Genomic DNA, 14,839 nt, shown 5'->3' with positions numbered 1-14,839 from the left:
CGAGGAGGCAAGTGGAGGCTAGGACTCTACCTAAAAATCCTACCTCCTGCTGGGCGGGAAGATACCGTCATCCAGGCACCTGGGAGGGGAAATGCAAGAATATGCCACTTCCCCTCTCGCCTTCAAAAGCCACAGAGGAGCCCTGCTCTCAGGACGCCAGCAGACCTGCTCGAGGAGCAAGAGCTCGGCCCTGCTCTGCATGCACCCTCTGTGGTCGCATGCCGTGGTCTCTGGGACCCAGCCGGCGGCCTGGCCTGTGGGGGTCGGGCAGCTGCACTGAGGCCCGTCCCTCGCCCGCACCCGCACCCGCACCCGCACAGCGAGGCAGAGAACACAAGGCCTGGATGGAATTTCCTTTTTATTTACCATTTCTGTAAGTTATAGACATTTAAATTCTCAGCAATAATTTATAATAGTCACATCTCATATTAACACAAAGACAGAAAAGTAAAGCACAGAGGTTTCAAAAAGGAGGTTAATGTACTAGATCACAGAAAGAATTAAAATTCAAAAGATCAAGGACCCCACATACTGGAACAAAACGTAAAGCTTAACATTTCCCTATGAGCCCATGAGCCTGAAATTAGAAAACTTAGCCACTGCTTGAACGAGGGGGTGAACACTTGTATGTTTCCAAGGTCTGAAAACAAGGAATGCTTTGGTAAGTCATCACTGTTTAAATATTTCTGCTCTGTTTGTATCTGAAATGATTGTAAATAAACACAGGCACAGCACATATTAGAGAATAGGTCTCACAAACTTTCTTACTATAGATTTTTCAAACATCTTTAAATTTAATCAATAAGAAAAGCAATTCAGTCACTTGAATTTTAAGTTTAAAAAAAATTAAAGTATTTCCAAAGACTCTTAAACTCCAAAAGTATAAAATGTTATATACTTTGAAAACCTGAAGCGTTCACGTTTTTCTCCGAAGTGAACACAGGACGCAGACCAGCTCCCAGCCATGAGGACGTTCCTTCCATACGGCCGCGCACAGGGAGCCTTCGAAGCCAGTGACACAGCTCGAGGGCGCGGGAAGGGACAGCACCTCCACCAGCCCAGGCTGCGCCCGTGACCGAAGGCACACCGAAGCCCAGCGCGTCCTCCATGAGGTCCACGTTCCAGGCGCGTGTCCGCCCGTCACTCTTCAATCAGTTCCTTTTTGGGGGCTTCCAGCTCACTCAACAGATCTCTGCCGGCTGCTCCAGCTTTTGAAGCAAAAAGAGCGGCTCCCTGTTTAAAACCGAGGTTCTTTAGGCTTCGGGCGTAATCGGCGTATATGGCAGAGAAGAGTTTCTGTGAGCCACGGTTAAGGAGCAGAAGGGCAGCGAGGGCCCGAGGACGCGCCACCCAGGCTCCCACAGGCGGGCGGGCAGGGCCCAGGGCTGGCTTGGGGGAGGCAACACCTCCATCTGTGGCGTCACTACACTCAGCACCTGCGGAGCCCAAAGCTTCCCCTTCTCCTAGAAGACCCCACTCACGTCCTCCCAGGCTGCTGCACGACCTCGACAAACCGAAGGCTGGAAAAAGGACGATGGCAGAGGAGACACGTGCAGTCCCCTGTGCCATCTCCAAGGCTGAGAGGCTGCAGTCGGGCCCCGTCCAGCTCCAGGGATGGGTTCTGCTTACGAAGCCTGCCCCACGGCAGGGGTCCCAGGGGGCTGGGCTCTGGGTTTCTAGATGGCCCTGCTCTGCTGTGTCCTGACATTCAAAACGGCTCCTCTGAACTAGAGCCAACGTGGCTGGTGCCAAGATACATGATCTTGAGTAAGCTGAAGTTTAGTTTAGTTTTTGGTAATAAAAGTGTTCAGAAAGCCAAGTATCTGACACGTAGAAACGCGACCACCACGTAGTAAGTCAAGAAAAAGTGCAATGAGAACAGGCAGGGTCTACAAACAAAAGGAAGTGGGAGTTGTATTCTCAAGCCCGTTCTTTTCAAAGAAAAAAGACATGACTCAATGGACATCTAGAAGAAATAAAATGTTCCTGGTCACGGAAGGACCCCGATGACTTGCCTACATGACACATCTCCTGGAAGTGCCATGTCTTGTCCCACATTAGATTGTCATTATGGGAAACAGTGAGTCTTTTTTATTTATTCCTGTATTTTCCAGATAAATATGTAAATTTTTATTCCATGGAGTGCACTGCTTTGATATAGGGCTATATTAAAGTAGCAGGCTCCTCTACCTTTCCTAAGTTATTTCTTTTATCTTCTTTTAAAGGTCGAACAAGGTATCACAGAGTTTGAGATCCTCCCTCTACAGTCCCTCCTGCCTCTGCGTCCGTCCGGGGGCCAAGGCAGCGATGCACCCCTTCTCCCCCCGTCTCTCCCTCCTGTCCCTCCCTCTCCTGGCTTTGGTGACTCGGAGAGGGGCTCTTTCTCGATCTCACATAGGTCCTGCCCAGCAGCGCAACCAAGAGGAATTCTAAAACCCCTCAGTCATATGTCTCCCCCTCAGGATAAGCATCCAAAGGATATCTGTGTCCTCATTGACTTCAATCGCGCCATACGTGTGACAAGCTTCCACAAACAAGGCAGCTCGGTCGAAGTATCTCATGCTGCTCGGCAGACAGAGGAGAGGAAGAGTTAGGCTCTGTGACGTGGGGCATTTGGCCGTAGAACCATCCAAGAGTATCTAGGTAAAGGCTGGTACACATTCTCCCCTGAAACCTGAGGGCTACGTGAGTTACGCCAGCGCCTCTCTGAGGCCTGGCTTCCAGAGGGGAGGAGGGGAGCAGACTCAGGTCCCTAAGCCCAAGCTCCCTTTCATGAATACCCAAAAAATGCGGGGTAGCTGCAACACGCAGAAATCTTCAGAGAGAAGACAAGCATGCAATACCCACATTCAACAGGCAATCTTTGCCATATTACCTCAATCTACGTCCTTTACTTTTAAATAAATCAAATGTCCAATAAGTTATGGGCATTATTTTTCAAGATTTTCAGGGAAGACATCGCCACTTGTCAAACTTTGTCGCCCTTCCTACTGCCCTCTGGCCTGCAGCACAGTTGCTGTACTCAAAGCTGAACTGTCCCCAGTTCTCTAAAGACTTCTTCCATATTCCTTTTAACTAGGTACCTGCTAGGTCTGACCTGTATGTAGGGAGGAATCTATCATAGCTCCTAGAGCAAATGAACAAATAAACATGGACTATTCCTTTCCTTTTAGTTTTTTCAGTCAGCCTAGAATGCACGCCTCTCCCTTGGCTCCGGGCACTGAGCAGGAGGGCGTGGAGTGATAAATCGCGGGCACGGTGGCCAGCCACTGCACACCCGTGTACCTGTGAAGCGTCTCGGCCACACTGGAAAAGCAGCCCAAGGAGAGGAGGACCAGAAGGGCCTTCGACTTCTGGTTGACTTGTGGAGAGCAAAGGTGGTCGACCCAGCGCTTTAGAACATCGGCACACTCTTCAGAATTTAAACGGACCTGGGAAAGACGCATGTGTTGAAAACAGACGCCTACGCTGTACACAAGTGAAAAATTAATCGAGATGGGACCTGTTCCTAGATGCAAACGCTAGGCTTCGCTTTACGAGCGCGCTGCCCTGATGCTGCTGCGGACCGTGACCACGAGTGATAAGGACCCAGGCCTGCGGGACACAGGGCCTGGCGGTGCCTTGGGGCTGTAGTCTGGGCTCACACCCTGCAGAGGCAAGAGGCAGCTGCTTTCACGTAATTGCTGCCAATGCAAACTGCATCGGTCAAAAAGAACCAGTGACATTTATGCTCGTGAAGGATGGGAGGACGAGCATTATGAGAAAGTATTTGCAAAGCAGCCCTGCAGCCCCAAAATGCTTGTAACTACTGAGTGAAAAGTTCAAGATTGAAATTTCTATCCCGAACGCTTGGGGCACTGGCTGAAATCACCTACCTTTGCGAGCCATGCTGCGCGGCTCCACTCGCCGTACGTCTGCAGGTAGCGGCAGGCGTCTGCGGCTTTGTCTATCAGGCAGAGCAGCTGAACGCCCTCTGGAAGGCAAGACAGGGCCCCCCTGTGACATGCAGCGCCCTCGCAGGCAAGTCACCGATGGCAAAACCTCCCTGCGATGTCATCTAGTCGTGCGTTTTACCTGCTGTGGACCCTCCCGACTTAAAGTTTAAAATAAAACACTGAGATACGGCTCTGCAATGCTGCCACTCAAGTAACTAAGTAGGAAGCATGATACAGTCCCAAAATAAACAGGGAGAGCATACCTCACTCACTGGTTTTCATCATTTTAGTCTGCCCAGGTTTGTCCAACTTAGGCCTGTTTCTTGGCATTTATTAATAGTGCCTCTTTCACTCTTAAAAAAGTGTTCTGGTTTAGAGGGTTCAATTATATAGTTACCTTCTAAAGAGCTAGCAATAATCTTCCTGTCTTTCTCCAGCACATACCAGAAGGAAAGAAACACCCCTCGTCATCAAACCCTTTGCCGGCAACAGGCCTCACTGCCCAGAGCACTGATGAACACGCCCGCGAAGCTCGCCTTACCTGCCAACTTGCCGTTGGCAATCATGTTCGTTGCCACCAGCTTAATGGTGCTCTGGGAGGGGCCTGATGAGGTGACAGTTGTGACCAAACAGGCTTTCAGCGAGTCGCAGTAATAATGCTGGTTATCGGCACTTGTTTCCAGTAGCAGCTGCACAGCTCTGTCTGTCTAATAAAGAAACAGTTCTTCGAATTACTCTCCTCCAACATAACCTTAGAAGTTCCTAATTTGGAGCACTGCAAGTTAGAACTGAAAGAAGACTCATTTTCAAAAACTGCTCATGAGTGCTTTGCCGACATGCACAAAACCTGACCGAAAGCACCTCACGGCGCCTCGGCACAGACACCCAGCCCTGGCCTGGGTGCACAGGCGCTTGGCGCCCGCTCAGGGCAGCTCTGCGCCACCCACTCAGAGACTCGAGAACAGAACAGAAGCTCGGCCTCACTTCGCATTACAGAGGCCAAAATTATGCACTGCTTAGACGTAGCATGTTTTCACTTTCTTAGGAGATTTGCTGGTTTTATTTTGAGAGAAAACCTAAATTCATACTTAGACTTTCAGAGAAACATTATGTGGCAGGCGCGCCTGTGTGTGCGTGTGTGTGCGTGTGAGAGAGAGCAGGAGAGGGAGCGGGAGAGGGAGCTGTGATGCTCTGAAATACTAACCCACCAGCGACTCTGCGAGACAGGAGAGGAGTTATAAACACTGACGCACCTGGCCCAAGAGAAGGAGCTGGTCTGTACATTTCCGCGTGTGATCGTAAGTTGTCCGTTTTACTTCCTGCAGATTAACCCTTTCCAGCTGAAATTTCTAGAGTAGGAAAAAAAAGAAAACTGAGCCTGGATTATAAAACTTTTGAATTATTTAAATTTTACTATACTTAATGTCATTTTAATAAACTTACTTTGATTTGTAAGGTTATTAACCAACTTTACAGTAATCTGACAGTTTAATAAAAATTTGAAATTCCAAAATGTTAAAGTGTGTTATCATTTGCATATAGGTTTGCATCCAGTAGAGCTGGATGGAAATCCCTACGTGGACTGAATTAATGACGGGGACCCCAGCCCACTAAAACAATGGAATGACTTCCGGAGGGCGGGCCCCTTGGGGTTCAGGCTTCCCCGATAGGTGAGTGTTCTAGGAACCCATCTGTATCAGTGCAGCAGGCAGCGTTGTTGTGAGAGGCTGTGTTCAGTTTCAGCAAATTTTTTTGAAGACTCTTTCAACCCATTTGATGATGGGTGATTTATGAGGGCACCTGCCCACACTTCACTGAGCGTTCAGCAGGTTTTGACCAAAAATGGCATAACCCCATGCCCCATGTTCCCTATTCACCTGATATTGCCCCAAGGGACTTTTGTTTTGTTTTGTTTGTATGCCCAGATGAAAAAAGTCCTCAAAGGGAAATATTTTGCTGATATGGAACAGTTGAAATAAAAAAATGGCAGAAGCACTAAAACGCATCAAAATTCATGAGTTCAAAAACTTTCGAGCTGTGGAAAAAATGTCTTGATAGCTGTATTGCATCAAATGGAGAGTACTCTGAAGGTGACTGAAGTTTAAACATATAAAAATAAATACACAATTTTTTATAAATAAATTCCCATCTTTGGGGTTCCCCCTCATACTATAAAGTTTTGAAGCTACCTTTTTATATATAAAATAGCAAATTCAAACCAAGTGAAATGTTATTTTAGAAAATAATTAAAGAAATTAAACCTTCTAAGTTAAAAATTTTTTAGGCAAAAATAAGAAGACTGTTAATCGTAAAATTTCAATGTGTATCAAAAACCTCAGTAAATGTTTATTAGCTTTTCAAATCCTGGGCCAGGCCTTTTTTATGCAAATGTGCAATGGGCTCATTTCCATCATGTGGACCTTAGCTTAGTTCCCAAGTTCCCCAAGTTACATACACTTACAAACACGTACGTAATCAAGACGATAGCTTTCAAGGTTTTAATATATGAAATACAGTACCTGAAAATAGGCATTTTCACAGAGTATGTCATAGCATATGTCCAGCGGGTTGTTCACTCTGTCCTGCGACGCAGTCTCTGCCGCCACCAGCGCGGGGGACAGGCTGTGCAGGTAGTGTGCCGCGACGGTCCAGAAGTGCAGCTCCGACTCGTCGCCGTACAGCCTGCGAAGGGGAGGCCAAGGCTGCCCTGAACGCTCGCACACAGGCGCTTCGCGGAGCGGCCTGCACGCGGGGGCGCAGTGCTGCCAGGTGAACACGTCCGGGGCCCTGGCTGGTGCCTGCATGGGGAAGGGTTCCGCCCCGTTCCTGGGGCTCGACCAGTACGGGGCCTGGCTGCACGGGGTCCCTTCAGCCCCAGGTCCCTCTCCATCCTGTGGTAAGAGCACCGCCCAGCCTGCCGTCGGTGCGCCTTCACCCTGAACCACGGCATCGTATGAAGGAAGAAGTTCCCCTGGGATAACCGGCCACATGAGGTGTGGAGGCAACGTGCAATTTATTCTCTGGGGAGTGGAGGGCAACGTCTTCTTTACAAGTGACAACTCTATTGTGCCGTGGAAGTATATAGGTTATTGATTCTAAATATAACTTACTGGTATACTTAGGGACATGCCCTTTATAGCTGATATTTTTAAACACATTTTAAAAAGCTGTCTGTAGGAGGAAATCTTTTCAATCGAGAAGGCCTAGATCTCATGTTAATCATAACTTTTTTCTATTTGTGTTACTCCTTTCAAAATTAATTGTCATATTAAAGGATGAACTAAAATATTTTTCTAAAACCTAGAAGTGTTTGCCCTTAACTAAAAATCCATAACCAGAGAAGTGGGTTAACCTGAAGCTGTCTGTCTCGCACACAGACCACCTCCAAAAGCGTTACCTGGACACCAGCAGGCACCGCTGCAGGAGCGTGAATTCCGGGTCGAGCAAGAGGCTCTTCACATCACTGCAGCCAGGGATCCAGACAAGGCAAGAAAGACATTTTTAATTAAACAATATGGCAAGGCAATAAATCAAGATGCTCTAGAGATGGGAGATTCCACTCAAAGGCTATGTTTAGAGCTTACAAAGAAGTTACACTGCCCAGTCCCTGACATTACAGAAGCTTCTAGAGTGTAGAGCGTGTACTGGGGGCTGGAGGAGGGGCACCTGTCAGCCGCCACGGGGCGGTGAGTCTCCGGCCGTGGCTGGCGCTCTTGCCGCGCTCCAACTCTCATTTTTGAAAACACAAACAGTTGCCTAATTATATAGGAATGAGTATGTCACTGTTGATAAAATGATTTTGCTAATCATCAGAAACAGTATATACCTTAGAGAAGCTGCATTCAGAATTTACTTTTGAAATTATCCCTGAAATAAAATATTTAAGGAAGAAAGGCTCCTGTTTTTATAAACTGATGTTTCTAAAATAGCCAAATAGTGAATATTCATTAATTAGGGGGAGAGGGAAGGAGCTATATTCTTTAAATCTATTCTTTTTCATTTAAACCCAAATGTTAACATTTGTATAGAGAAAACAATCAAGTAATTATTTTGAATCTGACATCAATATAGCATTCTATTATGGCTAACTTATTAAATATTATAATTACATGTAACAGATGCTTGATTGCAAAAATGTTATGTTTGACCAAGAACTCCTCTGCAGCACTTGCCCTAACATACACTTCTGAACGCTCTTGGCTCAGGGAGCATTTGATTTCTTCGCCATAACTGTGCATGGCCCTGTACAGAGAACCCGTTTTAGAAGCAGGAAGCTGGCGCACAGGAGTCGCCTGTGTGCGTCCTCGCGGGAGACCGCAGAGGTCTGTGGTGCCGGCGGGCTGAGCTGGAAGGACCCTCACGCCCTGGGGCTGTTGCCGCCCAGACAGGAGACCAGCGCCACCGGACACTTAGGGACTTGCTGAAGGGAGATGCGCTGCCCGCAGACGAGGAAATAACCACACCTACAGCACGCAGGCTCTGTAGGAGACAGGCCTCTGTGGTAGAGAACTGTCTCTCCCTGGGCCACTAAGGTTTTCTAAAACACGACTTATTTTAATTTTAAATAGCCTAAATTATTGTATTTTCCTTTCTCATATTCTTATCTTGTAATAAAACATAATTGGAGTGCTTACTTAGACAATGAATTCAGCTGCTCTTGAAGGAGATTCTTTATTTCTTCATTTTCTGGGTAATCACTGTACAAAAAGATTTTGAATGAGTTTATTATCTCTTCACTTACAACCATTTATTTTTTCTCTAGGAAAAAAAGTTGCGTTAATTATAACATCTTCGTAGTTTTCAGTTAAAAACTTGGTTGTGGCCAAAGCACAACAGTCTACTCAGGAACCCCCTACCCATCTTTAACGTCTGTTTCTAGCTTATTTAGTCAAAACAGGACATGCGTAAAGAAAGTCTTTGACTTTCAAGAAATGGGAAAATGTATCAGTGGGCTCCCAAAGCTGTGAGGAACTCAGCGATGACTGAAGGGGGGGCTGCTCCTGCTCCACCAAATGGCCACTCGCCCCCCGTCCCCGTGGACACTCCTGGGGCTCGGACACAGCCGCGCGTCACCTCTATTCTCCTCACTCACGCCTCCCTGTGCACGCCACGTGGCACGAGGTCAGCAACACTTGTGAGTGTACTTAATAACTGCTAATCATAGTTTCTGTGAACTTATTTTTGCAACAAGGCAGGCTCTGAGATTTATGAAACATAAAATACCTCTGACGCAGGCACGTTCTTGGAGCTTTTTTTAAGAGTTAACCATGGCCTCAAATTCCTCCGGGCCGCCACTGGCCCTCCGCACTCCCACCAGGCCAGGCTCAGACGGGAGGCCGAGCACGTGGCCGCATGGCCACCCGGGAGCAAGTGTGTGCTCCCGGCCCCCCGCGCTCACGCCTCCACGAGGGCCCCAGGGGGCTGGAAACGAGGGCAGACTGGCGATTCCCTCATGTGTCTGCAGTGTCTGCCTTGGCTCAGTTTTAAGGTCCCAATCCTTTTAAGTCCTAGAGCACAGGCCACTGCTGATTCTCATGGGTGTCCTTCACCCCTAAGGAAATTTTAAAAAGTAAACAGAAATGGAAAAACTTACACATGGGAAATATCCAAAGAATACTGCCCGTTCCATGGCTGGTGCAGTAAGAAGGCTTTCAAGGCGAGGGCGGCCCTCGGAACCAGGAGGTACGGGCACCACACAGGCTCTAGATGAAAGCAGAATTTTATCTACTGAGGCTTCGTCACGGACAGTTTCCAGACAAGGCAGCAGAGAACTGAGTATAAATCTGGTGGCAAGCTAGAGAGTACGGCCAGTGCAACCGCTGCTAAGACGCTGAGACGGGAGGGGTTCTCTTCATTCAAATGGACTACTACACTGTTCTCCCCCTTTTAGGTGTCCTGTACGGTAAACAACAACAATCCTACCTGAATAAAAGATTCAGTGCAACAATTCAACAGATAGCAGTATAGCTCACCATTTTAACTTACACTGGACTAACATATCTACCAGGATCATCTTACACCACTCAATGTCTTTGTTTTTCTGAGACTACTGAACTAACGTGGCTCATCAACCCTGAGCCCCTCGCTGAAGGGATCAGGCCAACTCTGATCAAGTGTACTCTTAGGTCTTACTTATAAATGTAACCCTTGAACAAAGGCACTATCATCCCAGAACCCCCCACACGTCACCGTTGGCTCACTTAGGACACAACAAACAAGATTTGCCTGCTTTTCAACATGTTCCAATGCAAAGAAAGAGAAGGCCCGAAGGCCTCCCCACCTAGACAGCTGGGCCCCGTCTCCCCGTGACCACACTCTGCCAGACTCAGTCTCCAACCGAGTTCTCTGCGGCCCACCCGCTTTGACAAACTCAGCCTCACTGCTGCTCCCACGTCCCACAGCATCTTTCTCCCACAGACCCCCGGGCAGGTACGTTCACGTCAAATCACACGCATCTACAAGGCTGTTGCCTTATGTAAGTGACCACACAGACTTTGCGCCGTGCTGTCCAACACGACGGCCTCTAGTCCTGCGTGGCTACTGAGCCCTGGGAATATAGCGAGTTCAATCAAAGAGATGAATTCTTAACTTATTTAATTTTAATTAATTTAAATTTAAAAACTAATACTTGGACGACGTTTAAGAATATTTGGAAGAACCTAATATATGGCTACTTTCTCAGATGAAAAATTTTATAAAATCTAGATACAACTCGAGTATTTCTGCTGAAAATTTGTCCTCTGAATTGAGATGTGCTCTAAATGAAAATACATGCTGGATTTTGAAGACTAAAAAATATAAAATGTTGCCTTAGTAATTTTTAATAATGATTTTATGTTAAAATGGTAAAATTTTGAATATACTGGCTTAAATAAAATTTTTATTAAAATCAATTTCATCTGTTTCTTTTTACCTTTTTAATGCGGTACTAGAAAATTTAAACTTACATACATAGCTCATGTTATATTTCTATTGGACAGACCTGCTTTAGAACACTTCATTCTATGTAGTTAAGTATAAATTAAGTCATAGATAAAGTATTTTATGTGGGCTTTTCAATTTCAAAGTTGGAGAGTGATCAAGAACATTTCTAATACTACTTTTTTTTTCACAACCCAGAGTTTTAATATTGATTCTATAAAATTACTTAAAGTGCAGTCCATACTCAAAAGTCCTCTGTCACCCCTGAGTATCCAAAACCCTGGGGCCCAGGCCCGGCTCCTGCCTGCACCAGCTTGTCCCGACGCTCCTGCCTCCTCTGCTCTAGGGCAGACCTCCCACTCTGCTTCTGATCTTATATGATGTTTTCATTTTTAAAGAGCCAGTTGTCTTAGGAAGTGGCCTACATTCCGATTTGTGTGTTCTGAGCATCAGACCCAGGTTAAACATCTTCAGCAAGAACCCCACATGGGGGCTGGCGGGCCCCTCCACGGCGTCCCGTCGGAAGGTGCGTGTTAGCTGGTGGTCTTCTGGTAACGCTGAATCTGATCATGTAGCTGAGGGGGAAGGCACCAGAGCTCTCTCTAGTCCGGGCACCTTTTTCTCTTCAGAATCAGTAACGTGGAGGAGACACTGTGAGACTGAATTTCCTATTCCAAAAATCTTTCTACTCAGTGATTCCACATCTACTTAATGATCTTTACTCGAATCAATTATTGTAATAGGAGTTGTAAATTGGTGATTTTCTAATACTATCATTCTGTCTACATCTATCAACGGGCATTCTTCTATTAACAGGAGCCTTCCCTTCTCCCCATGCATCTTGCCATGAAATGATGAGCTTCTCACTCAGCGCCGACACCAGGGCCGCCGTTCTGCCCTGCGGTGCCCGGCCGCCCGGACCTGCCGGGGCAGCCCCTCACAGCCGCGGGCAGCGTTGGGAGCGCTGGCTTCCTCGCAGGGGACGCCTCCGGACGGGTGAATTTTTGTTAATCTGATAGGTGAGAAACAGCTTCTTCGTGCAGTTTTAACTTATATTTTTTTTTATTATGAATAAAGTTCAGCATCTTTTCATATCATTACAGGCCATTTACATATCTTTTATTCCCCCCTGTGGACAATCTGTTACTGACGTTCAAATACATTCATCAAGTTATCATTTGTGTTTTGCTATGCTTAAAATTTCTTTTGCTTTGAAAGTTTAAAAAAAATTTTTCCCAGTAGTCCAATTTATCTTTTCTTTGATACCCAGCTGTAGAGAAAGGAATGTCCGTGGTGAGAATGCGGCTTACCTACCCATCCCCCGAAGCACTAAAATCAGTGCTGGAAGGGAAGATGGCGTTAGTCTACTGAATGCTCTTTCTATTCATCCCTAGTAGATGGCGATCCTATAATTCTCAAATTCTCAGTCAGCCCCTTTGGCTTTCAGACAGTAGTAGCTGCTGGCATCAAGTCACAAAATGTTTGGAAACAGTAAATATCAAGGAACAAAAAATTAAACATGGAATGGTTCAAGGAGCATCTCCGTCCCTACGGGAAAACTACGTGGAAGTTTCTCAATCAATGGACAAATGAAAAGACACAAGGGGGTCTTCTTAGAAAGCAGCATCGTGGAGTGTTTCTGTAATGGGAGCAAGACAACATTCATGAAGTCTGAGTAAATGGAAGGAAATGTCTTATTTTTAAAAACATACGTGTTATTTCTCCAAAGCAAAATAGTGTTGACAGCATCCCACGAGCATGAACAAAAGGAAAGTAAACGCTATCACCTCCCACGCTCCAACAAATTTGAACCTGTCTTCTCAAGGGTCGAGACTGACCACCTCACAGCTGGAGCAGCCCCCCTGCAAGAGCTCGCTCACTTCTGAAGTGACCCGATTAGAATAAAAAGGCAGGGGCGTCGCTGCTACCTCTCCTGGACACAGCGTGCTGAGTCCGCGCTGCAGCTGTCTGACGGGTCGATCAGAACCACGCACAGGCTGCCAGCGGCCTCTCTGACAGCGATGCAGGAAATCAGGAACTGAAGAGCCAAGAAGAAAAGCAGCAGAAAAGCTACTCCACCATGTGGAGGTGGCAAATGTCAAGGTGAGCAGGCGATTTTAAGAGCGCGAGGGTCCTGCTTTGGTGATTTTGTTCACTGGGACTCAACGCAGGGGGAAGAAGGGAGACAAGGGACATCGTGACATTTTGGGCAGGACAGCTCATCCTCCCGACTGCTCCACACACTGCACGTTACTCTGCATCCCCGGACCTCCCCGCGCTCCATGTCGTGACACATGTCCAAATGCCCCAAGTGAAAACTGCTAGAAAACACTTGGAACGCTGAGGCAGGTGGAGAGGAAGGGTGCGGGTATAAACCCGGTTTTATGGAAGGCTTCTTTCTACCTGTGCTCACTTGGGCACAATGTGCTCCGCAGTGGCCCAGCAGCTGGGGAGGAAGTTAGATTGAAAAGTCTCTGACACCATGTCGACATATGTAAAGTGTGTGGAAACGCATCGTACGAGAACGTTACTAAAGAAGTCTCATACTCTTGGGTTCCTTGCAGATGCTGCTAAAAAGCATATTAAGCTTTTCTATGTTGTTTTATGCCCCTCCTTATATTGCAGCAGGCAAGAAGGATTCTCCAACTCAAAAAGAGAGATTCCAACCTTCTCCATCTGTCCAACCTCTCCCTTTACTTGGGGAGGTTGGGGGCTCAGACAAATGTAAGCAAAGAGGGCGTGGAGGAATAGGACTACCTAAGCTGCCCTAAAAAACAGATTTCAATCATCAATGACTTATGATTTTCTCTGCTTGCTATCAAGGAGAACTGAAGAAATATATTAAATATGAGATGTCAATGCCTATGACCTAAAATGATTTTATTTTTATCCCTGACAGCAGTAAGTTCAAATTATATTTCTGATTCCCCCAAATAGAAATATATTATATCAAACATATTTTTCCAAGCCCAAATAAGCACATACCTGGAGGTAAATACACAGACATCTTTTTCCTAACTCCATATTTATACAATCACCAGTTTTTACTCCTTAACATTTACTGAGTGTTGTTCTGAGTTTTAAGTTCAATTTGTATAGTGTACATATGACTTTATTGACCTTTCCCTATTATTACTTAAACTTTTTTCCCTTTCTGGCTACAGCTGTACCAATAGCAGTTAATTAAAAATTACTATTTTTTTTTAATATTAGAAAAACTGTAAAGGAAGAATGCAATCTAAAATCTGGCTGCAGGTTAGATGTTCAAGTGTGGTATTACTAAACCATTATTAAATATGGGTTAATGGTGGGCTCTAATTTGGCAGTCAGTTAATTTAAGAACAAGCTACCTTGGCTTTGGAGATTTTTAGATTCAGATTTTAAATTAAAGGTCAAAGATTATATTTTTGTACTTCTTTACCTAGAGCTAGTAACTAAGTTAAAAGACAAATCCTGAAAGTTACCCCAATTTCCTTAATAACATTAGGTTTAAAATTAATAGCAGAGCTCCCCCTTGCCCGTGTGGGGGGATCCTGGGGTCTCTGCAGAGCTGGCAAGTGTCTTAAGGACACGTAGGGAATGTGACGTTTAACTTCTGGCTTTACCAGGTGGCATCACGGCTCCCGAGTAAGAAGTGGTGGCACCCAGATGCAGGGGCAGGGGCACAGCAGTGACAGGGTCAAAAGCACACCTGGCCTAAGTGAGCCCGGCCAACATTAGGCAGCAATCCGGGAGTGCCTCCGGCAGGAACACAGCACTAAGGAGCGGGTTTTCAAAACGGTGCCGTCTCTGGATGAGCCAAAGCACGGCTCTACAAGGAACAGACAATTCCCAGAGCCGAACTTCCATGCTGAAACCCAGGACACGACTAAACAAGTCTCATGAATTTTTTACCGGTCAGGCAGCCTGGCGTGTACACCGAAGGCATGCTTAGAGAATACTTAATGCAGGATGTCTCTTGCTTTCCTCCAATGAGGATCGGA

At 46.3% G+C, this 14,839-nt stretch overlaps 1 protein-coding gene across 2 annotated transcripts in view; it reads right to left on the bottom strand.

The window, feature by feature from the left end:
• Positions 1 to 367: 367 nt before the first annotated feature.
• Positions 368 to 14,839, bottom strand: part of WDR11 (WD repeat domain 11) — a 53,664-nt gene continuing 39,192 nt past the window's right edge. For both annotated transcript variants that reach the window (XM_054581616.1, XM_054581617.1), the window contains exons 20-29: positions 9,529 to 9,637; positions 8,570 to 8,632; positions 7,333 to 7,398; positions 6,455 to 6,617; positions 5,189 to 5,284; positions 4,477 to 4,642; positions 3,876 to 3,973; positions 3,286 to 3,431; positions 2,483 to 2,562; positions 368 to 1,298 (exon numbers count right to left, since the gene is read on the bottom strand). In XM_054581616.1, the coding sequence (XP_054437591.1) occupies positions 1,141 to 1,298; positions 2,483 to 2,562; positions 3,286 to 3,431; positions 3,876 to 3,973; positions 4,477 to 4,642; positions 5,189 to 5,284; positions 6,455 to 6,617; positions 7,333 to 7,398; positions 8,570 to 8,632; positions 9,529 to 9,637 (1,145 nt within the window). In that variant the 3' untranslated portion in view covers positions 368 to 1,140. The remainder of the gene's footprint in view (positions 1,299 to 2,482; positions 2,563 to 3,285; positions 3,432 to 3,875; positions 3,974 to 4,476; positions 4,643 to 5,188; positions 5,285 to 6,454; positions 6,618 to 7,332; positions 7,399 to 8,569; positions 8,633 to 9,528; positions 9,638 to 14,839) is intronic.

Source organism: Pteronotus mesoamericanus, unplaced genomic scaffold (assembly GCF_021234165.1).
Source record: "Pteronotus mesoamericanus isolate MK-2021 breed Mesoamerican mustached bat unplaced genomic scaffold, CSHL_Meso_final contig_657, whole genome shotgun sequence".
NCBI classification, from domain to species: domain Eukaryota; kingdom Metazoa; phylum Chordata; class Mammalia; order Chiroptera; family Mormoopidae; genus Pteronotus; species Pteronotus mesoamericanus.
Note: the sequence above shows the minus strand (reverse complement) of the source record. Positions and strands in the feature narration are given on the sequence as shown.